The sequence below is a fragment of the Pecten maximus genome, chromosome 1 (assembly GCF_902652985.1).
Source record: "Pecten maximus chromosome 1, xPecMax1.1, whole genome shotgun sequence".
In the NCBI taxonomy this organism is placed as follows: Eukaryota; Metazoa; Mollusca; class Bivalvia; order Pectinida; family Pectinidae; genus Pecten; species Pecten maximus.
Window position 1 is genome coordinate 33602755 of NC_047015.1, and position 24306 is coordinate 33627060.

Below are 24306 nucleotides of genomic sequence, written 5' to 3' on the forward strand. Positions count from 1 at the left end.
CTGTATTAGTGCGCCTTGTACTGTATAAGTGCGCCTTGAACTGTATCAGTGCGCCTTGTACTGTATAAGTGCGCCTTGTACTGTATTAGTGCGTCTTGTACTGTATAAGTGCGCCTTGTACTGTATTAGTGCGCCTTGTACTGTATAAGTGCGCCTTGTACTGTATAAGTGCGCCTTGTACTGTATCAATGCGCCTTGTACTGTATCAGTGCGCCTTGTACTGTATCAGTGCGCATTGTACTGTATCAGTGCGCCTTGTACTGTATAAGTGCGCATTGTACTGTATCAGTGCGCCTTGTACTGTATAAGTGCGCCTTGAACTGTATCAGTGCGCCTTGTAATGTATTAATGTTCCTATTTCTTATGACTTGCTGCTGGGACTGACTGATACCTTTATAACAAGGCTGTTCGCCTATTCCAGTAGACACCATCTTTCTTGTGTATCAATTTAAAACTTCACATAAAGCAGGACAATGTTTCGTATTATTCACGGATTCAACAGATTGGCCAGTACCTACCAAAGTCTGAAACTATACTAAACAAGTACAACAGATTGGCCAGTACCTACCAAAGTCTGAAACAATACTAAACAAGTACAATAGATTGGCAAGTACCTATCGAAGTGTGAAACAATACTAAACAAGTACAATAGATTGGCCAGTACCTACCGAAGTCTGAAACAATACTAAACAAGTACAATAGATTGGCAAGTACCTATCGAAGTGTGAAACAATACTAAACAAGTACAACAGATTGGCCAGTACCTACCAAAGTCTGAAACAATACTAAACAAGTACAACAGATTGACCAGTACCTACCGAAGTCTGAAACAATACTAAACAAGTACAATAGATTGGCAAGTACCTATCGAAGTGTGAAACAATACTAAACAAGTACAACAGATTGGCCAGTACCTACCGAAGTCTGAAACAATACTAAACAAGTACAATAGATTGACCAGTACCTACCGAAGTCTGTAACAATACTAAACAAGTACAATAGATTGGCAAGTACCTATCGAAGTCTGTAACAATACTAAACATGTACAACAGATTGGCCAGTACCTACCGAAGTCTGAAACAATACTAAACAAGTACAATAGATTGGTCAGTACCTACCGAAGTCTGAAACAATACAACAAGTACAACAGATTGGCCAGTACCTACCGAAGTCTGAAACAATACAACAAGTACAATAGATTGGTCAGTACCTACCGAAGTCTGAAACAATACTCAACAAGTACATGTTATAATTTCTCCTTTGTTTAGGAACAAATATGCTTCGTTTTGTGGAAGACTGGACTAAGATATATAGAGTTAAAAATGGATGGGGAAAAGTGGGCGTAGTCAAAATGTTCCGTATGCGAAGGAACGTGACCGAAAGGTTTGTTGGGCGAATTCGACTCTGCACCAACGAAACCGGTATGAATGTTTACAACAAAGAAATCATTAACTGACACAAAGACTTAAGAGTATCTGTTAAACACAGATAATTCTCTAAATGTTGCGAAACAATTTCAAAGACAGACAGAACAGTTTTAGACATGAATTTCACCATAAGTTGGTATTGTTGGTAAGCATATAATTTGAATATCAGCTGTGAAAGTATTTGCCTTTTTCTTGCGTTAAATGTTTATCTAAGTTCTGTATAAAGACCATATTGTCCTAGTTCCATATATTTACATGAACTAGGGATGTCAAACCGGTTAGTCGGGAAATCTTACGATCGAGTAACCGGTTAAGTGGTTAGCCTAACACTTGGCTGGTAGGCCTCTAACTGGTAAGCAATTATAACAAGTAACAAGAACACATAGTTTATATACGATAATTGATATATTCTAACCCTTTAGTTTATATATGATAATTGATATATTCTAACCCTTTAGTTTATATACGATAATTGATATATTCTAACCCTTTAGTTTATATACGGTAATTGATATATTCTAACCCTTTAGTTTATATACGATAATTGATATATTCTAACCCTTTAGTTTATATACGATAATTGATATATTCTAACCCTTTAGTTTATATACGTAATTGATATATTCTAACCCTTTAGTTTATATACGTAATTGATATATTCTAACCCTTTAGTTTATATACGATAATTGATATATTCTAACCCTTTAGTTTATATACGTAATTGATATATTCTAACCCTTTAGTTTATATACGATAATTGATATATACGATAATTGATATATTCTAACCCTTTAGTTTATATACGATAATTGATATATTCTAACCCTTTAGTTTATATACGATAATTGATATATTCTAACCCTTTAATTAAGTGCGTCGATTATGAATTGTGTTTGACACTTGATGAATATTTGATAAATATATGACGAATATAAGAAAGTAATATGTATTTTGAAAAGAAAGAAGGAACACTTTGTAATTAAAGCATAATGCATGCATTACGTTATCTAGATTATTTAACATAAAACGTGTTTTGTTTACAAGTTAAGTGGGATATTAAAAGCAATAGTCTATTTAGGATACATGTCAAGTGGTACATGCGCAGTACACACATTTACTGTCCTAGTACCATACAGAGTTACGGTTCTTGATGGTCAAAGGTGTTCGGATTAATCTAGTCTACCTCAGTATTAAAACCATCCCTTACACTCAGACCCCGGGGTGGTCTCAATAGAGAGGTTTTACTGCACTATCTTTTATGGTCATCAATGCTCTTACATGATAGCATAGTTACCAACAACATTGTACGCTTCAACGTTGTCGTTGTTAAATGGTATTTGCCACTTTTCGTTGAGGTTTTGAAAATTCATATTAGCTGGGATTTGTTGTGAACATAATGAGCAATCTGAGAATCTCGAACCGACGTATATCCGGCCTAGTACTGGGAACTACTATGGACTTGTCTGTGATTGGAGAACTTGTTGACATATGCAGATATAAATGGGAAATAGAAATCAATTTTGATTTGGTTTTCATAGAAACTAACAACGGCACGCCCACATGTACAGGCACAGACTGGAGTGCTTGCGTCAATCACCGCTACAGTCACAATTCCAAATGTCAAGTGGAAGAGAGACGAAACAAGACTGTTGGATACGTTGGATTAAGAAATAAAACACGCTTGATTATCTAACTTTGGGAAGTGGTGACGTGGGTGTGATTGAAAGGCAGTACGTGCTATTGATAACAAAATAACATGCGATATTGTCTTTTTTCAATTACTGGACATAGTCTTGGCGCCAGCCTTAGGCTTTGCATCAAACACGTAAGAGGCTTGGTTGTTGTCAGATGTTAGATATTCTATAAGCCGAGATTGTGAAAACTGATGTATTAAAAATCTACGACTCGACATAGAGTCGAACTATAGACTACAGAGAGCAGGCCTAGCTGTCACGGCAGTAGGAAGTTGGGTAGTCACTGTTAAGTTTTAATTGTCAGTATGTTTTAGTGCTGTTTATTGATTTTATAACTGCGATTTTGCAACACCACAAACAAGAACCAACGAAAATACATCTTAAAATTTAGCTTAGATAGTTCCGAGGTCCGGGGTTCAAATCTCGTTCACCTTCATTTTCCCTCTCCTCTTCTACACATTGCGACGTCAGAGAGCAAATTTACATGTACCCACAAGGGGAAACACTTTTAATTGCTTCTTCTCAGAATGAGAGAGTGCTGGTGGTACCTGTGACTGCCATACAACAAATCTACCAGAAAAATAAGTGTTTTTCAAATGTTTGGATTTATTATTTTGTTAAACATATATGATTTCAACAGACAAAGTACAGTGTGCATACTCTATCGATCTAAAACATGATGGAGTGGGCCTCGACTCTCGTTCTACAACCAACGCCATCAATTTTACACCCACCACGCTTCTTTACCGCTATCCTGATACGTTTACGATGCTTGAGGGTTTCGTCGTGGGCTGGGATGGCGTGACAGTTTATTAGATCAAGTGTAGATTCAAACATGGCTCCGTTACAAGGTCTAACCCTGCCATGCCTGTAATCTAATCTCACATGTATCAGAACAGGAATGGCGATCACTCATCAACTAACGACATTAGATACGAAAGTAAAGACGGACGAGAAAACGATACTTTCCGTTACACGACATGGTGGCTGCTATAGTGACAACCGAGCTGACTTCCGCTTCCGTATGAATATACACAAAATGCACAAATCCAACACTCCGTCAAACTTTGTCAGATATGTCACGAACCACGAGGGATCCATTGGGATCTTGGCGCCAACTGTCAATGACTTTAATTAGTTTTATGCAAGTTTCCTCTTTCTTCTTTCTTTGCCTGTAATATATTATCAAATTCTTTCAGATATCTGTGTTCAGATGTCATTCAACCTACTTACCTGAATATTATAAAGATATTCGAAAAGGGTTTACTGGTTCAATCATGCTTTAGTTGTGTCATGAACAACTATGCCCAATATTCAGCACATTTCTATGTGTCAACTACATGATTTAACTAGTTCTTGAGAAATAGCTGTAAGCAATTTCAAATGCCAAACTTTCAAATGGCCACGAAGAAAAATAATATCCGCACATACTCGAGAAAAATATGTCAAAATCGGCTTCGATTGGTGTTTATTCTCAACCAGAAATAGCAATCGAAAAAAACGTGACCTAAGTCTAGAGTTATCGGCTAAATAGATATCCAGATAACATCACTCATTCGGCGTTACCTGTAAGTGTCGAGAGAAACAAAACATTTTACTTACTGACCAATACCTCCGCATTGATGACTGACTTGTCGGACAGGCGCCAATCATTTTTTATTTATAGATATGTTCGTTAAACTGGAAGTGTATTTTAAGGACGGGGACAGCAGTGATCTCTGCGCCGTACCGATTGCACTGATACATTGATTTCGTTAGAGGAATCAGTCATCACCTGCGCGAATGGAATTCGATTGCTTTCTACGTATTCCAATTAAGTATGTTGACGAAGATGTGTGAGGGCAAATGGAATGTCTCACGAGAAAATAAGACATGATATTTAATCGTAGGTTCGTTAGTCGGTGAGTGTAGTTTCATATCTATTGTCCGGTTTGTAGGTTAGACGGTGAGTGTAGTTTGATATCTATTGTCCGGTTTGTAGGTTGGTTAGACGGTGAGTGTAGTTTTATATCTATTGTCCGGTTTGTAGGTAGTTAGACGGTGAGTGTAGTTTTATATCTATTGTCCGGTTTGTAGGTTAGGACGGTTGAGTGTAGTTTATATCTATTGTCCGGTTTGTAGGTTCGTTAGACGGTGAGTGTAGTTTTATATCTATTGTCCGGTTTGTAGGTTAGACGGTGAGTGTTGTTTTATATCTATTGTCCGGTTTGTAGGTTAGACGGTGAGTGTTGTTTTATATCTATTGTCCGGTTTGTAGGTTAGACGGTGAGTGTAGTTTTATATCTATTGTCCGGTTTGTAGGTTAGACGGTGAGTGTAGTTTTATATCTATTGTCCGGTTTGTAGGTTAGACGGTGAGTGTAGTTTTATATCTATTGTCCGGTTTGTAGGTTAGACGGTGAGTGTAGTTTTATATCTATTGTCCGGTTTGTAGGTTAGACGGTGAGTGTAGTTTTATATCTATTGTCCGGTTTGTAGGTTAGACGGTGAGTGTAGTTTTATATCTATTGTCCGGTTTGTAGGTTCGTTAGACGGTGAGTGTAGTTTTATATCTATTGTCCGGTTTGTAGGTTCGTTAGACGGTGAGTGTAGTTTTATATCTATTGTCCGGTTTGTAGGTTCGTTAGACGATGAGTGTAGTTTGATATCTATTGTCCGGTTTGTAGGTTCGTTAGACGGTGAGTGTAGTTTTATATCTATTGTCCGGTTTGTAGGTTCGTTAGACGGTGAGTGTAGTTTTATATCTATTGTCCGGTTTGTAGGTTCGTTAGACGGTGAGTGTAGTTTTATATCTATTGTCCGGTTTGTAGGTTCGTTAGACGATGAGTGTAGTTTGATATCCAACCTTTAGTATTCTGATCGCTCATGAAGTCGTTACCAGACGAAATTGGATCAAGTAATACAACTAGATTACAACAGTTTTTTCCTTATGACCGGATATTGAGGAAGAGTAGGAGAACTACCAGTGGTTTGCTGTCTTTGTCTGGTAGAATACTGCCAGAATTCCCACAAATTACGTTACAAACGGGTAATTGAGTCAGTGATTACCGGAAGCCATATGGACCTACGTGGAAGATGGAGGGTTCTTGTTGTAATAACATCTTATCTCGTGAATAATTGAGTTGGAGGTGGATCGTTCATTAATTCAAGGACTAACCGTGTGCCAAATCAAAATTAAAATGTTTCACAAACCTTGCAATAATAAATCGAACGCACAGACATAGGTATCTATTTACGTCAACATTTTTTTTCTGGTCACTTATATCCCTATTTCATTATATCGGACAATTTTCTCAATGTTTGGAATCCAACCAAGAAAACGTCAATTTTTTGCCAGAAGTTACTCATTCACTTTAGCCTTGTGTTGTTTGTCGTGAGCCGTGCGTAAACTTTTCATATTTCAAAATTCTTCTCATGTCTTACCGATGGGATTCAGTTAAGACTGGTCTGAAATGATCCTGAGATGGTCCTGACCAAGTGTTCTTTATTTCCGGGTCGATTTGAGATCCAAGATGGCTGCTATGACTACCATTTTAAGAATTACATTTTAAAATCTTCTCTAGTTAAACAAGTTGGATTTAGTTGAAACTTGCAATGATCCTGAGATTTTAAACTTGTCCAAATTCCAACATAGAATCCAAATTGTTCTTGGGACCAGTATAATGCTAGTGAGTATGTATGCTACATATGTACTTGGGTCTTTATAGTCAGATGACCGTTAAGGCCCATGTACCTCTTGTTTTATCGATAAACCTGTGATTTTCTGACTGTACAGTAATATTTGATTCCGGGTATTGACGGAATTATTGTGTAGTACGTCATAACACCTTGTGTGTTATGTGTCATTCGTACACTTATCGTGTGGTAATTCATAACACCTTGTGTGTGATATGTCATATGTACACTTATTGTGTGGTAATTCATAACACCTTGTGTGTGATGTGTCATATGTACACTTATTGTGTAACACGTCATTACACCTGTGTGTGATGTGTCATATATACACTTATTGTGTAGTACGTCATTACACCTTGTGTGATGTGTCATATATACACTTATTGGGTAGTACGTCATAACACCGTGTGTGTGATGTGTCATTCGTACACTTATTGTGTAGTACGTCATAACACCTTGTGTGTCATGTGTCGTATGTACACTTATTGTGTGGTAATTCATAACACCTTGTGTGTGATGTGTCATATATACGCTTATCGTGTAGTAATTCATAACACCTTGTGTGTGATGTGTCATATGTACAGTGTACACTTATTGTGTGGTACGTCATAACACATTGTGTGTGACACCTTGTGTATGACACCTTGTGTGTGATGTGTCATATATACGCTTATTATGTGGTAATTCATAACACCTTGTGTGTGATGTGTCATATATACACTTATCGTGTGGTAATTCATAACACCTTGTGTGTGATATGTCGTATGTACACTTATTGTGTAGTACGTCATTACACCTTGTGTGTGATGTGTTATATGTACACTTATTGTGTAGCACGTCATAACACCTTGTGTGTGATGTGTCATATATACGCTTATTGTGTGGTACGTCATAACACCTTGTGTGTGATGTGTCGTATGTACACTTATCGTGTAGTACGTCATTACACCTTGTGTGTGATGTGTCATGTGCTTAGTCTGGTTAGTCTGGGAACTTCTTGTTGAATACAGGTACTCATCACTCAGGACAAAGTCATGTACAATGTTTATATCCAGTCTCCCAGGTGTCGGCGTTGGCGTCCAACCCCACTTTAAAGTTTTCGGGAATCAGTTTTTGGAAAACTTCCAAGTCCAAAAGTATACACCTCATGACCTTCTAATTTGGTTTATACATTTATAAGAGGTCTAGGAGTGATGTTATGGCATAATCATGCAGAAAACAATTGATTTTTTTTCGAATTTTACCATTTTGTGGACTTAACTTTTTTAGCACCAAAATCTACTTTAAAGTTTTTTGGGTAAGTTTTTGGAAAGCTTGTAAGTCCAAAAGTATACACCTCGCACCCTTCTAATTTGGTTTATACATTCATTAGAGGTTTAGGAGTAATGTTATGGCAAAATAATGCATTTTACCATTTTGTGGACTTAACTTTTTTGGCACCGAATTCACTTTAAAGTTTTTGGGGTAAGTTCAAAAGTGTACACCTCAAACTTTCTAATTTGGTTTATACATTCATTAGAGCTTTCGCACTTGTTTTACTCAGTCTCAGCAATTTGATGGTAAAGAAGCAATCCATATTTGTTTCATTATTGAACATTTAAACGTATTTAAACTTGAGTTATATAAGAAGAGGAACTCAAGTATGGTATTTTCTCGTTAGTGTTACTTTTCTTGGCAAAAATTTCTATGGACATAAATTTTCCGAACAATACATTAGTTGTTTTGTAAATTTCACAATGTCTAACGTCAAATTAAACTCAAAATGTATGTAACCAATTAAGTTAAATTTAAGCTAGTATAAGTTCTTTTGTTTTGTGGCTGATGTCAATATGTTATTTTTTTTCAGACTATACTGGTAGGGGACAGCGGAGTGGGTAAGACGTCACTACTGGTACAGTTTGATCAGGGAAGGTTCCAGCAGGGCTCCTTCTCCGCTACAGTGGGTATAGGATTCACGGTAAGTCTTTATCTTATATATACGTATATTAGAACCTCCATACTCCGGACACTTTCATATTACAGATTATTCTGGAGAACTACATGTACTGCACCGATATCAAAGAGTTTCTTACTACATGATCCACTCTAAACAATGTGCGGATTCAATAAGTCTGGACTAAGGAGGTACTAGTGTGAGTCGATTTCTAATAAACATCAGGCCCCGTAGTGGTCCGTATTTCAGAGAAAGCATCTCCTAAGTTCTTAAGTTGGATTTCCGCAAGCGTCGCGATGTGCTTGAGTCTGATTAACTCGTTCTGTCTGGGATTAAGTATAATTATGGTCTAGGCTAGGTGTTTTCGGTCCCTGTGCTGTAATAGGCTAGTGGAACACTCGGAACACCTCGGCCGATTAGATGAAACGTACGGAATCGGCCGAGTAGTTACGATTGCTAATGGACTTACAAAGCCACAACAGGCAGATGGTCTTCACAACCAAAGGGACTAACCAATCCACAGTCCAATTATATGTGGTACTATGATACATATAGTTCAAATTTATGGACAGCGAGTCGGTATTTCGTGGCAGGCCCCTTTGCTGTTCACTTCATTGCACATCCTCACACCTCACATCGATCGCAATATCTCGGTTAATTCCGTCAAAACTCGGTGCCTTTACGGAACTTACCGATATATTGCGATGGCGGGTCACATACTGTTTAACTAATCTCAATTGATCGTGAGGTAATTGAAACAACTTGCTTGAGTAAGCTGTTCTCGCACTCTCCTGGCTATCAGGTCAGTCAATGGATTTCCAGATAGGACAGTATGCTTACTTAAATACTAACAGAAAATGATTGCACGGTTAAGCAGGTTCCTATATATGGCCATGCTTGATGATGCATTGACAGGGTCGGTATAAATAGTATGTATAGTAATGATATCATATACATGTGCCAATCCGAAATCGATATTGTCGGTTACATGTGGCCGTTCATAGTAAACGATGCGTTTAACATGACAAATATTTGAATAACGGATTTGTTCTGTTAGGTGAATATCTTCTTTGCAATGCTAACCCCAGGTCTTCAAAAGTATGAGATAATAGAGAATTTTCTTCTGTCATCTCCTCTAAAAATAGCGTGTTGACGTACAAATGTGTTCAAATCACATTCCAGCTGGTTCAAAGAAATGCGTGTACGTATTTTGGGACATTTTTATCTGTTACACAGTTACGTCAAATAATGTAAGAGATCCCATCTTCTCCTGTTAATTAAATCATTCAGTTTATGCCCCCTGGCGTCTGGGCCCTACAGTCTGTATGCCACTAAATCTACATAAATGACAAGAAATACACGTGTAATATGTACGATTAGTAGCTTGTTATATTTTCTCATCTCTTTTTGAGTGCCAATTTTATTAAAATGCCAGTGCAGTAATGCCTCAAGCTTTTAATAACCTTTATATGTAAATAAGCTTAAATTTGTAACTCTTTGGCGAAGAAAACCGGGCTTTGGATGTAAATGTTAATGCATTCGAACATGTGCAGTCTTTCTTTAAATCCAGGAGGAGGTTTTGAACATAAACTATATCAATATATTTAATGCAATTAACATGTAATAGACTTCATTCTATAGTTATATTTGAAACCATATATAGATGTAATATTCTGTTGATAGGAGATGGTTTCATAAGTTGCTATAACTTGTGCCAAATCCTTTGTACCAACATTTTGGACAATATGTATAAAGTCAGCCAAGTGAGTAATTGAGGAGATATATCTATAAAGTATATAGTGAATCCCGTGCTTACTACTCTACATTATGTACGACATGAACAAAGACATAAAATGTGGTTTAAACAAAGCAATCTTGCTGTTTACTGCCCTTGTCGTCTAACCGTTCGTGGAGTGAAACGTAATCAGAAGCCTTGGTTAGCGAAGATGTGCTCTTTTTGGATCGATAGCTACATTTGTTTTTGGTTTTAGCTGGCAAATATGTTGAAGGCTGCTAGAGTAATCTCCCTTCTTTGTGAAGACTCGCAGAAAGAGAATATCAACTCTTTAAATGAAATTTATCATTTGAACATTCCCTTTTTAAAATAAGGACTCTTAATTACGATTTCAACTTATAAGACAAATGTGTAGATTGTGTATAGGGTATGGTTCTGTCTAGAGAAAGTATAGTTGTGATAACATATACAAAGATATTTAGTGGAGCCTCTAAGTGAATCCCGCGGGGCACCTTTTTGAAGGAAGGTTGAGGTGATGATTTTCTGAAAATTAATAAAAAAAAAAAAAATAACGCGTCTGGTCAATTTAATGACGTCATCAAAATGGCAGACATAGCAACCAAACTTGTCCAAACTGACACAATGAAAGATATTTTGATGCTGATAGTGTTTTTAAAAGTCAAAGGAAAGAGTTCTTAAAAGTAAAGAACTGCCAAAATTGTTTGCCACTTGTACGGAATATCTCTTTAAATAAGTTAAGGATGTATACCTCTGAAATATCAAAAAAAAATCCTGTATTAAACTTTTTTTTCTCATATACATTTTCGGAAATGGGTGTTAATGGCATAGCAGAAAATGTAAGAAGAATTATATGACTGTATGCTCGTTTTTTGTGCTATAATCAGTCAAAGATACCAATTTGACATGATGCGTGATTTAAAGTGAATTTTGCTGTTTGTCAGATAAGTATGAAAGCTTGCAAAACTGACAAGAAAAGTATTTAAATTTCTTTAATCTGTTCATTTAACTCAGAATAGCAATTTATGTTACTCCTAGCCCTTAATTTCCAATGGCATACAAATACTCATTTTTTCGCATTTTTTTTTGCCAGATTTAACGCTTTATATAAAAACTTCTGCTGTTAATTTTTTTTTAAATATTAAGCAGATCATAAGAAAACGATTAATCTTTCTAAAACAGCCATAAAAATGGGCGGTCCGTGTGCTTCCTTTTTGTCCTATTATTATTTGGTATTGTTATGTTTTCATAATTTTTCATCATTTTTCATCATACTTATCTGACATTTTCATCATTTTTCATCATACTTATCTGACATTTTCATCATTTTTCATCATACTTATCATTTGCCAGAAATCCAAAGTGCTTAAGTTACACCAGAAATGTCAAATGAAACAACAAAAAACACACAGATATCCAAATGTATTCGCATTGTTTTATATTAATTTAATTATATTGAATAATACAAGGTTTTACAGCATATAACTGAACTTGATAAAATGCAAATGACCACACACTGAAGATTTGAGTAATCAATCTAGAGTCGAAAGGTGGAATTTTGGCTTTTGAAGGGCTAGAAATACACATTTTCAAAATTGCCATCCAATTGGTATTCTATTTGAATTGATGTGAGGTAGTTCTGTAAGCAACAGACGTCTTTAGCGGAACTGGACCGGGTCGACCATCGGCGACCAGGTAGCTCAATCGGTAGAGCATCCGCCTAGTGTTCGGAGATCCCGGATTCGAACCCCGTTCTGGCCGTGCATTTTTCCACTCCTACTACACGTCTAGATTTGTTTACTTTTTTTCAGATTCGTGATTGCTAATAAGATTAGTAATGTTTTGTTAAATATTACTGATAACCCTAACATGAGATCAAAACGAGACTTGAACGTGATTGAAACAACAGAGGAGTACATCCTTAAAGTGTGCACATAGTGTAAGTCACAAAATCGCTACTAACAGCAGAACTGCGAGCTAAATTCTTACCGGAAGTGCGTTGATAACTTACTGAATTTGACTCGACGCGCACTCAAAGTTGTTTTTGTCCTGTAATTATTGGAAAAGAGTATCATTTACTCTCAGGGTTCATACGCTATACTTCATTAATACCATACAGATACAACAAACAGAAGAAAGTGAACACGAAGTTTATATTGAATATAGTTTCCTTTGTATCAGCAAACCGACATCGCCAATGAAGTATATTTGGGAGAGTATTGTGTATTATATTGAGTTGAGTGATAAACAAAAGATATATTTTAACGCTATCCCAACATTAGATAAGGTTCAGTTTAATCAATCGAATAAATCCTGGGATAAATCGATTTATGTGATGCCGCGATACATACATAGAACAATAAGGAATTCTGGGATACATTGTATTATGTAAGAACGAGGTAAGGTTGAATGTAAACATGCTTGAACAAACAGCGCGAAAGTACAGGACGTTCGGAATACATAGTGTTTTACTCGGAAGACGAAGACTCTGGATTGTACGAGCAATCCCATTGCTTACAAGTTGTAGGATCGTAAGATACAAGAACGCTTTCCACTATAACCATCTTACAAATTTTCGACGTTTATACACATGGAATTATTCCAAAAATATGATAAATAATTCAAATAATAATAATCATGCAATGCAGTTCATGTTTAATTCGACTTTTAACAAAATTACGAAACTGTGGATAGATGTTTAATGCTGAAAAAAATGTGAGAGCGATCGGTTGTCGACGGCTTCGCAAAGAAACAGGTGTTATGTGAGAACGAGGTAATGGTTAGAACAAATGAAAAGAAACACAAGTATGTGAAAACGAGGTAAGGACAAAGAAACGCGGGGAACCCTGGGACAGATCGAGCTGTTGAAGAACATGACATAACAATGATGAGCTATTCTGGGAGATAATTGTCTGTGTAAGAACAGAAAGCTTAGTTTTATGTGCTATTAAATGAAGCTGTCTACTTTTCGGTAAATTGCCATTGGTTACTGGTAAGGCATGGTACTTATATAATGATTAACACGTATCCCCACTAGACAACATGACAGGCGGTTTAACAAAGAACAAATGTCATTTTACAAAGAGTTGACTGGGAATTAAGTGTGACTGGCAAAGTACGATTGAATCATGTAATTTGACAAAAGATAATGCAAACTCGACAATTTCCCTCCTAATGGATAAAAAAAACTTTCATGGATTTGAACCAAGGAAGATGTTAATCAAATCCATTTATCCCATATTTTGATGAAGGTTTTTTTTTTTTTTTCTACAGTTTTTGAGTTTTTAAGTAAGTAGGTACCTAGATACGAGGGCTGATTGATATGTTGTGAGCCTCATATTGAAGGATTTGAATTTTGGCGGACATTTTGTATCATTTTTCAACATAGTCCCCTTCAGTATCTATACACTTTTGCTAGCGGTGTTGAAGGGCCTCAATGCCACTTTTATAGAACTCCTTTTCTTGGTTGTTCAGAAAGTCATCCACTGCATGTATGACATCATCATCGGATTGAAAGTGGGTGCGTGAAATAGCTGTTTTCAGTTTTGGAAATAGATGAAAGTCTGATGGAACGAGATCAGGTGAGTAAGGTGGATGCTAAATCAATTTAAAGTTACAATCGTGAATTGCAGCCATGGCAATGGCAGACTTGTGAACAGGAGCATTGTCCTGATGAAATAACACACCGTTTGTGAGCTTTCCGCGGCGCTTAAGTTTAATATTTTCCCGTAACTGCCCCAGAAGTGTATCACAGCATGTGCCATTGATTGTTTATCCCTTTTGGTGATACTCTATCAGCAGAATACCACCTGCATCCCAGAAAACCGAGACCATAACCTTCCCAGCTGATGGAACAGGCTTTGCCTTCTTTGACGTGGGGGAGCCAAGGTGCTTCCATTGTTTCGATTGTTGCTGCGCCTCTGGGATAAAATGATTGACCGATGTTTCATCCGTAGTGACAAATCTCTGAAGAAAGTTGGCAGGATCTTCCTTTAAAAGCTTAAGATTAGCACGCGTCAATGTGCGCCTGGTGTGCTTCTGATCAACTGTCAGAAGTCTTGGTACCCATCGGGCCGAAAGTTTTCTCATTGCAAGATCCTCGGTCAGAATGGAATGTTCTCTTTCTTGTGAAATGCCAACTCTACTGGCTATATAGTGTTGCTACCATATCATTATGAATATCCTTAGGTGTTACACATTTTTGATGCAAATATTGGATCACTGCTCTCTCACCTATTTTGTCCATTATGCAAAAGCCGCTTGTCTTGTTTACTTTAGAGTGCTACCTCGTCGATATAAACTAACCAAATGAGACCAGTCCTTGGGTACACGGCTCTATATAGTCAGAGAATAGTAGGACTTAAAAAGAACATCCTTGAGTACCTCCTTCAGTACGAGGCTCACAACGTATCAATCATCCCTGGTAACACCGCTTTCATTAGCTCGTCACCCCGGCGTCAGCGTTGATTTTCTAATATTAACATTTTGGTGCAAGTGTTGAAAGGCATATTGATATTTGTTTAAGGGTCCCTGCAGGATCACACTATTCTCTCCCGGAGTCAAACTTGGAGACTGTATTGGGGAAATACCTGCTTTTTGACATATTTTGGACTTAGACTTTCTTTGCGGAGAAAAACTTTAAGATTTTGTGCAAGTGTTAACAGTCATTAACACATTACTTTTTAATTGTACTAGCGTACTGATATTTGACATTAGGGACTATCATCACATCCCGGAGTTAAACTGAATGATTTTTTTTTGGGGGGGGGGGGGGGGGGGATGTACCTATGTATGAAATGGGGATATATAGATTCCAATTCCTTCATCTCCCACTAAATTAATACATTTTAAAAAAATCTTGCATAATGATTAGAATTGGAATGGAATGTCCCTGCCCTCTATGTCGACATGCGTCACACTCAATTGTGTCTTAACTTTACTGTTTTAGCTTGTATACGATTTATTCCAGGTTGAGCAACACAAATTAATTCCGTCAAGTACCCAATATAAATCTTATTTATCCAATTGAAAAATAATACCAATTTATATATTTGAATTATCTATTGACAAGCATTTGCAAGATCAGCTATGCTGTTCTACAACAGCTTTTCTTAACGGAAGGATCGCTGGTGCGCAAGTTATTTGGGTGGAACGGGCGTAAGCGAATGACCCGAACACCGATCCCCCTTAGCAGAGGCGAGGTGTGGTGTATCAAGACAGAAGGTATTTCGGACATCTGTCTTCATTCTTTGCTATGTTTTAGCAACCTTACTATACGCCGATACAACATTAATAGGGGAGATAACTCATGTAAAGGGCCGTTGGCGTGGACGGTCCTTTTGGGACAAAATGACATGAAGCAACTATGTGATAATCAAATAAAGTAATCTTCATTTTCCCAGGGTGTCCTAACAAGTGATCCTCACGTTCCCCGGGTGTCCTAACAACTGATCCTCACGTTCCCCGGGTGTCCTAACAAGTAATCCTCACGTTCCCCGGGTGTCCTAACAAGAGATCCTCACATTCCTCGGGTGTCCTAACAAGTAATCCTCACGTTCCCCGGGTGTCCTAACAAAATATCCTCACGTTCCTCGGGTGTCCTAACAAGTGATTTTTACGTTCCCCGGGTGTCCTAACAAGTAATCCTCACGTTCCCCAGGTGTCCTAACAAGTGATTTTTACGTTCCTCGGGTGTCCTAACAAGTAATCCTCATGTTCCTCGGGTATCCTAACAAGTGATCCTCACGTTCCCCGGGTGTCCTAACAAGTAATCCTCATGTTCCTCGGGTATCCTAACAAGTGATCCTCACGTTCCCCGGGTGTCCTAACAAGAGATCCTCATGTTCCTCGGGTGTCCTAATACGTGATCCTCACGTTCCTGGGGTGTCCTAATAAGTGATCCTTACTTTCATCGGGTGTCCTAACAAGTAATCCTCACGTTCCTCGGGTGTCCTAACAAGAGATCCGTATGTTCCTCGAGTGTCCTAACAAGGGATCCTCACGTTTCTGTTTGTTTGAGCTTAGAAACGCATAATGTAACTGCAAACGACAGCTCGGTGCGATGTTGACACGAAAAAAAAAACAATGCGTGTGGTTTCGCTGACAATGATACAATTATAACAACGGATCGTCACAACGTAATTCATTAAAATATCAAATATGACATCTGATTTCACTTCTCAATACTGTTGCAATTTGCTTGTTCACTTAAAATTTCATTTTTCCGAAATCTGCAAACCAATGAATTCCCTCATTTTCGCTGTGTCAGCATTGCATTACCATTCCAACAAGTCGTTCACACTAATGGTCAATTCACCACCAGATATATTGGTAGGTGCGTGCTGATCCTCATTTTATTTGTTTTGTCACAATCGATCCCCACAAGACCGTGCACATCAGTCATGCACGTCAAATTTCACACGCCGATGCTCGTCAGATTGATGAGATGGGAGTAGCGGGCTAACATCAGTCTCGCCGGGTACCGTATTACATAGCCGTGGTTACTCGGCCGTGCTCTCACAAACTCACTGCACCTTCGTTAGACATGACTAGGCCACACAAACTCCCAGGGAAATAAAACATTCGGTGCTAATAGGAAAGTAAATGCATTTTTTCTTGTTTGAATCCTTCATATTGCATCATAAACTGAGTGATAATTGAAATCCAACCATCCGATAGTCTTGGTATCATATAAATGTCCGCGGTTTCTGTTTAATTAGAAAGAGATGAGTTTTAATTAGAATACACTTTGGAATTGAAAAGAACTTAAATCAAACATCCTGGAGAAAGTTCTTCTACTCAGATCGAATTTAAAAAGACTTTCTTTCTTTTATTTGTTTATTTATTTAATGATTTATTTCATTGTTTATTTATCTATTCTTGTGTTTGCTTTATAAATCGAATTTATAATCTTCTTACTATTTTGGTTTTTTGAATGCAGTGAAATTTCGGTCGTAAAATATTTGAATATGTCAAAGATTGGCAGCCGAAATGGAACCAAGGTCTCTTCACACAGAGCATATCTGACAGAGCATTATCAGAGATTGGTTGTCAATTACAATGTTCAATATCTGTTCCCTTCCCAACCCATTAACCATTATTGAGAATGTGGTAATCAGCGCCATGTGAGAACAACGTAAACAATTCGATAGATAAGCCCACAGTACTGTCATCCGGAATCTGCCAATTTTACGTTTTGTGAATTATAAAAGACACGGCCAATATAACTAAAGTCAATAACGGTTACATTAAAGAAATAGTCTGTGTTTCCAGTCACGTAAACTCGTTAGTGAACGGAGTCTGATTCGGGAACTCATTCATCCTGGGAAAACAGACAAAGAATGCTACATCCACTACACTTAATGTCCCCTGTGGCACTAAATTGGATTAAGGAGAAGAAAAGATGTGATCAGAATTTCATTACTGGGTACGATTGATCATTAATCCTTGGCGCTGTCGACGTTCGGTCAACGTTCGACCACACCCTTCATAGACTCCCCCGAGTAGCGCCTACAGGTGAAGACCCCCAAGTTAACTAGATTCCACCAGTCGTTTATCAAGGCAACACGCGGTTTGTTAATCCTCGTTTTGCATAATGACATCAAAAAGGATTCATTAGTGTAAACGGCAAGACGCCGTGACATCGGCTGCTTTGGTAATGGCAGAACCACATTTCTTCTCAATATTCTAGGCGTTTGGATTTTGGAGATGAAGTTTTCTTTCAGGTTATGTGATGTCATTAGTTTGCTTTGATTTCTATGATCATGGCACTATTTTATGGTCTATGTTAATAGCAAGAATCATGTCAAATGTCGGGGGCGGAACCGGTACCACTCTAGCAATGACTGTGTAAGTTTGTGATGCAACAACTAATCAAAATAATGTAATACTTTTTTAATTTGATCGAACGATCGTGTTTTTTGACAGGGTTGTTTATAGTTTCTGTTCTTTGTAGTTTCTAGAGCTTTCAAGAGCGTTGGCGTGAATTGTTGAGTGCTTCGTGAAAATGTGTGATATCAAATCTAACTTGAAACAAAACATATGTAGGCCAACTAAATTGCATTGATTGTTAAAACGTGCACATGATGCATAAGTAAAAAAAGAACGTTGAGAGGTGTTGTTATTGAGTTTTATTTATAAGTGTTGCGGCAGTTATAAGGCTATGAACGCAATTAGATAAATGATTTTTGACATTCTTTTCATCCTGTCAATTTCTTATGAAACAGACACTTTGACACAAGTATTTATCAAGGACCCGTAAGGATTCCCTGCAGTATGGATTGCGATTGTAATCCGCTCCAGGACGCTTTCTCTTCCGGAGCACCTGAACTTATTCTCCTTGTAATTTTTCAGTAATATCCATACTAATATATACATGTATATATATTTGTTTGTATTTTGCCCTTATTTAATCGAAATTGAGTTTGAATAATGGCTTCGTTATTTAGTCGGTACTTTTTGTTTTGCAAGTGATAAATCCGAGAAGGTAGATATACTTTTAGCACTAGTACGTGTATTATTTTGAACGAATCGTACGTAATGAAGTTAATATTCCATGCAATTAGGATGTTTTTAAGTACCAAGCTGCTACCGGTTGACATTCACAATCAACATGGATCACAAATGGAAATAACAGATTCAATATTTGTATTTGTCATTAGTAATTGCAAATTCATTATTTCTTAAATTAATTTGAACCATGCGATGCCAAGGATTACACTTGATCTTTGTTTAGGGTTGAGTCGTAAAATATCATTAAAATTTTCCGTTAACTACAGAGTGTAACTGCAATTATCAAAGCCGTATTAGATCGACTTTGCCCATCATTTACGGCGTCAATGCTGAGGAGCTAGACAGAGAAATAACGGTTGGTTAGGCCTAAAACTACCCAGGCAGATCATCTCTCTAATTGACGTCTTCACTTTTAGTCAAAACAATGATACATGCGACATACAGCCGAATGGCGACAGCCTTTTTACTGACGACACCCGACGAACAATAATGCCCAAGTATGATCAAACAGGGATTTGGTCGAACTGGTTTAACGGTTTCTGGTATAAGATTAAATTGATCAAGAACTAAGAATGTGACAACAACTGAAACAGGCATAGTAATATATCCTTTCGGATATAACATTATCTATTTATAGAATTGATAAATTATTTAATAGAGCGTTACATTAAGTTACATTGTTGATATTTTAATTAAACTCATTAATAAAAGAGTATTGTGTACAATTGTGAGAATACCCACATAATTACTTTAACGTAGCTTTCTAAGCTTTCTTAACTACAGGAAGAACACAAGGAAAAAGTAAAGATAAAGACGTCTATCTTATCCACGGAGAACTTTAATTCTATCAATTAATGCATATCATTGTTTAATTCTACCAAATAATTCATGTCATTGTTTAATTCTACCAAATAATGCATATGCCTTTGTTTAATTCTACCAAATTATGCATAGTATTGTTTAATTCTACCAAATAATGTATAGTTTTGTTTAATTCTACCAAATAATGTATATTATTGTTTAAGGCGAACATAGAAATAAAAAACAAGCTGCATTTAAGGCTCATTAATGCTTTTCTAAGATAAAAATAGACTACGTGCAATGCCGTCGAAGACATATTTTGGTTCACGAGAAGGACAAGACATGTCCAGCGAACCCCAACCCTTTCATTCTACCTCGTAAATACGGCAATCGACGCAATTACACGTTACTTTCATAGCTTTTACTATTTGTAGAAAGCATTGTAAGCTTAGAGAGACGTTTAACCACAGATTTAGAAATCATATATTATTTTCAAAAGAAGTATGCATAAATTAGCCTTTTATCAGATGTGTTGTATACCATCAATGTCAGTTTCGGGAAAAGGGTAGTATTGTCGGATATGGTAAACACAATACAAGTACAACGTTTTAAATAACAGTATTAGACTTCCAATAATCCTGAAATGCGTGCCTGTTTATTCTCTGCGGAACTGTGATAATGGCTTCGTAGAGTATCGGTAGGTAATAACCTAGTGGTCACTGCGATGAGATGCCTGTTATCTCGTTTTAATCCGAGGTCGAAGTAATGGCCACTCTCATCGTGTGGAAGATAGGATTTTGTCAAGTTCAATCAACTGTTTAGATAACTTTGATGCTGTTTCATTACGGAAGACCTTGTCTTAGCTTCGAATACCGTCCTTTCTGCCGGACAAGAGACACTGGTAGTCTGTCACGGTTTACAAGGCTAACACATACTTAGTAATCACAATATTATAATGTTATTATATCCTTTTTACAATACTTGGCTATCGCCCCCTTGTCTTTTATATCTTGTCATTTTTTGCAAGATTGTGTGACGATTGTCCTTCTCCTTAATTGAAACAACAAAAGGTCCTTCAAATCTGACACTAGCATTCCCTTTGAATTTGATCGCTTGTCGATTCTGGTACAAATTAATCTGCAGTTTTTGCAGTTGTTGATCATATCTTCGTCGAATATTGGGTTTAATTCAGGTAATGTTGATTGGAAGTGATCTCGCAATTACCACTGAAAAAATATAATACAGAAAGTACAATCGAAAATTTGCGTGCACCACGAAGAAGTTTATAAACAAGGATTGGTAAGTTATTTGTTTGCAAGTACCAAACCCTAGGTACGTAATTTATTCTTTGATATAGGAAAACATCGTTTATCCATTGGTCAGCATCAAAAGAAAACCTTGGAATACAGAAAACATTTAGATTATCGTAAAGGTTAGTTGTACTTTTTCCACTCTCGGCATCATTCATTACACAGAATACTATGGATAGCAATATCTAAAGAACAGTAGACTGAAACATAGTACAATATGTTTAGGACCAATCTTCTTTGAAACCATAAAGAGATGTTCTAGTCAGTGAAATGATACCATTAGTAACTTACACAAGAGAAAAACATTACAGACAAAAGGTGATGTATGCGATAATGAGTTTTTTTTTTTACAACGGCTGAACTCGATCAAACGAGGAATGCTCCCCAATGACTTCTGCAAACAATCAATGTGATTCAGTGCCTAGGCTCAGAAAAAGAAAGAACTTCAGATATTACATAATGCACCAAGCTCATTAACCACGGGTGTCTTACGAGACGCACCTTGTAGATGTGTACTCTAAGTCTTCCTGCAAAGCTTTATTCGTAACACCAAGGCCGACGCCCACTTAACAGCAAATCATTATCACATAAATATCAAACTGATAGCGTTGAAGAGACTGGTCCTCTTTGTGTTGTTAATAAGAATGAGATATATGACTATCGACATCCGCTTCAGTCCCATCCTATCCTGTTTTTGTAATACGGCGTGAACCTGGTTCTACAGTTCTTTTTAGTCCGTTAATGGCAGTGGTTTCTTGCACTTGATTACCGTATTGTTTTCTTCTTCTTGTGTTGTCGTGACGAAAGGTATCAGCACTGATGAGCTTCAAAGCTCAAAGTCAGTTAATGAATTGAATGAATATAATTTTGTCGGCGTCGGTAATCACATCAACGTTAATAATTTGCGTTTATCTCAGTTTCTAAGGTTTTATCGACATTTCGGCAACCAAATCTGTTTTAATTATAATACGATGTGGAACTGAGATCAGAGGGCATTTCATACGCTCTGATTACATGTGCCCGATCCTTTTGTCTCCTTTTAAGACAATGAAATGTGTTAAAACTAAATCTAAAACAAAGATCAGGACAAAATAATATTTTACATAATGTGATCCAATATTTGGGTGACTATTCACTTCAGAACGTTCAAGATGATATGGCATGTACAACTAATAACGGAAGCTGCAACGAACGTAAAATTCTATTTAATACATAACCAAGATATGTTGCAGTTATTTATGAAAAGAGCATCTTCTCAAACTGACTTGAAATTTGCATTGATTTAATCACTGTTAAATATGAGCATTCTCATTTTACTCATTTGTTGATAACTTGATAGGATAATGTCAGTCATTGACAATTATCAAACCTTGCAGTACACAATATAACTCAAAGTGATAACTTAGTTACCTAACAACATCTTTAACCGGCAAGGAACATGTACAGCTGTATAGGCTGTACATCATACAGTAATCTCGTTCAGCCAGGCGCTTTATAATTTTGTAATTCTCTGCAGCATGCGTGAGCGAACTTGGATATTTCAGAATGTGTCATTATTATTTAATTATATCTTCTTAGTCACTTTTCCACTGCACGAATAATTAGGAGGTAACTGAAATTAATTCCTGCAAAATCTGGATTTTTTTTTCTGTTTATTCTACCAAATGGACATTGCAAAAAACCATTGATGCTTCCAATGCTTGTGTTTTCCTTTACCTCTGCTCTTTTTTTCATTTGTTGTTTCCAAAGAAACCCCAAACAAAACACTTCTTTGAAGTAATAGCGAAGACCTTACCACGGTATTCCTTCATCATGAGGGTATGGTGCATCCATGTCTATTCTGACGCGAAACCCTGTGTTGGAGTCGAATATAAAACGACCAAGCATTTATCCGGATCGCAAAATAAATCAAATCGTAATTGGTGCTATCACCGGGATCTCCGTAATAAGGTCAATCAAATTCGACAAGATTGACGGGAAATGACTATTCTGACTCTGATTGATTGGGGATAGTTTGATGGTTTACATCAAACTGGCAGTTGTAGCCAGAAACTAAGATCCAAACACTGATACTGATAGCTAATTGGGGAAAATCTGTGTGGATTTCTTTGAACAGATGGTAGTTTTTAATTTCATGGGTAATGCACTTAATTTCAGTATTGAAAAAATATATATCATTCTAAGTTGACATAAATATTGCGCGTGTTTTGCCTGTTTTGTCGCATGTCGTCTTCGACTCAATGTTAAACATGTAACACATGTACTAACAAGAGTTTTAGGGATGCTATAACCGGGAATAGACTGTGATTAAGGCTGATGAACCAGACTCAATAACAATCTATTTATCGACATGATTTATACATATTCATCTAATTATGTTGATGCTTCAGTTCTACATTATAACAATATCCGGTTAAGTATTATGTCTGTGACTTATATTTTACTAAATGTTCCACCTAATTTCGTCTACATTTCAGCTTCCAAATGATCTTTCTGTTATTGCTGTGGGGATTATATGAAACATCATATCAGATGTGTCTTAAGTTGCTGTTTTGTCTGATATGCTGGTAAATGTCACTGATTTTTTTTTCTTTTTTTCTAAGGAATATTGAATATACAGGATTTGGGATTTTCATTTCGACAGATGAAATTGTTGAAATGTAAACTTGGTTAACCTGAGGTTGTCACAAGCAATAACATCTAAGAATCAAAAGAAATGAAGCTTTATTTTAGTGACGCAATATCCTCCGTCATAATTAAGGCTCGCAAATAATTATGACAAATATAGCAAAAGAGGAAACATGCAAAATGCAAAATCAAGACGGACGTTCTAGCCTTTTCTGGCCACCGGCGTTCAGTCCCGTCCAGTTCCGCTGCATTCATCCCTCCTGAAAGAACTCACGAGACCCAAAGCCACATCCGCGGGTATTTAGCTGGGCACCGAATATAACAAGAGAGGGAAATGCAACGACCAGACCGGGACTCGAATCCGGGACCTCCGAACTCTAGACGGACGCTCCAATCTTTTGAAATACGATAGCTGGCTATCGGCGTTCATTCCCGCCCAGTTCTACTACATTTCTCCCTCCTTCACCAAAGTCTTTGACCCCGAAGACACACACGAGATCCTACACCACATCCGTCAATATTAAGTTGGGCATCAAATGTAACAAGAGAGGGAAAATGAACCGAACAAACAAGAC

General features: G+C 37.1%; 1 protein-coding gene across 3 annotated transcripts in view; it reads left to right on the top strand.

The window, feature by feature from the left end:
- Positions 1–24306, top strand: part of LOC117330943 (ras-related protein Rab-26-like) — a 131001-nt gene that overhangs the window by 59862 nt on the left and 46833 nt on the right. For all 3 annotated transcript variants that reach the window (XM_033889561.1, XM_033889544.1, XM_033889536.1), the window contains exon 2: positions 8642–8752. In XM_033889561.1, coding sequence (XP_033745452.1) covers positions 8642–8752 — 111 coding nt within the window. The remainder of the gene's footprint in view (positions 1–8641; positions 8753–24306) is intronic.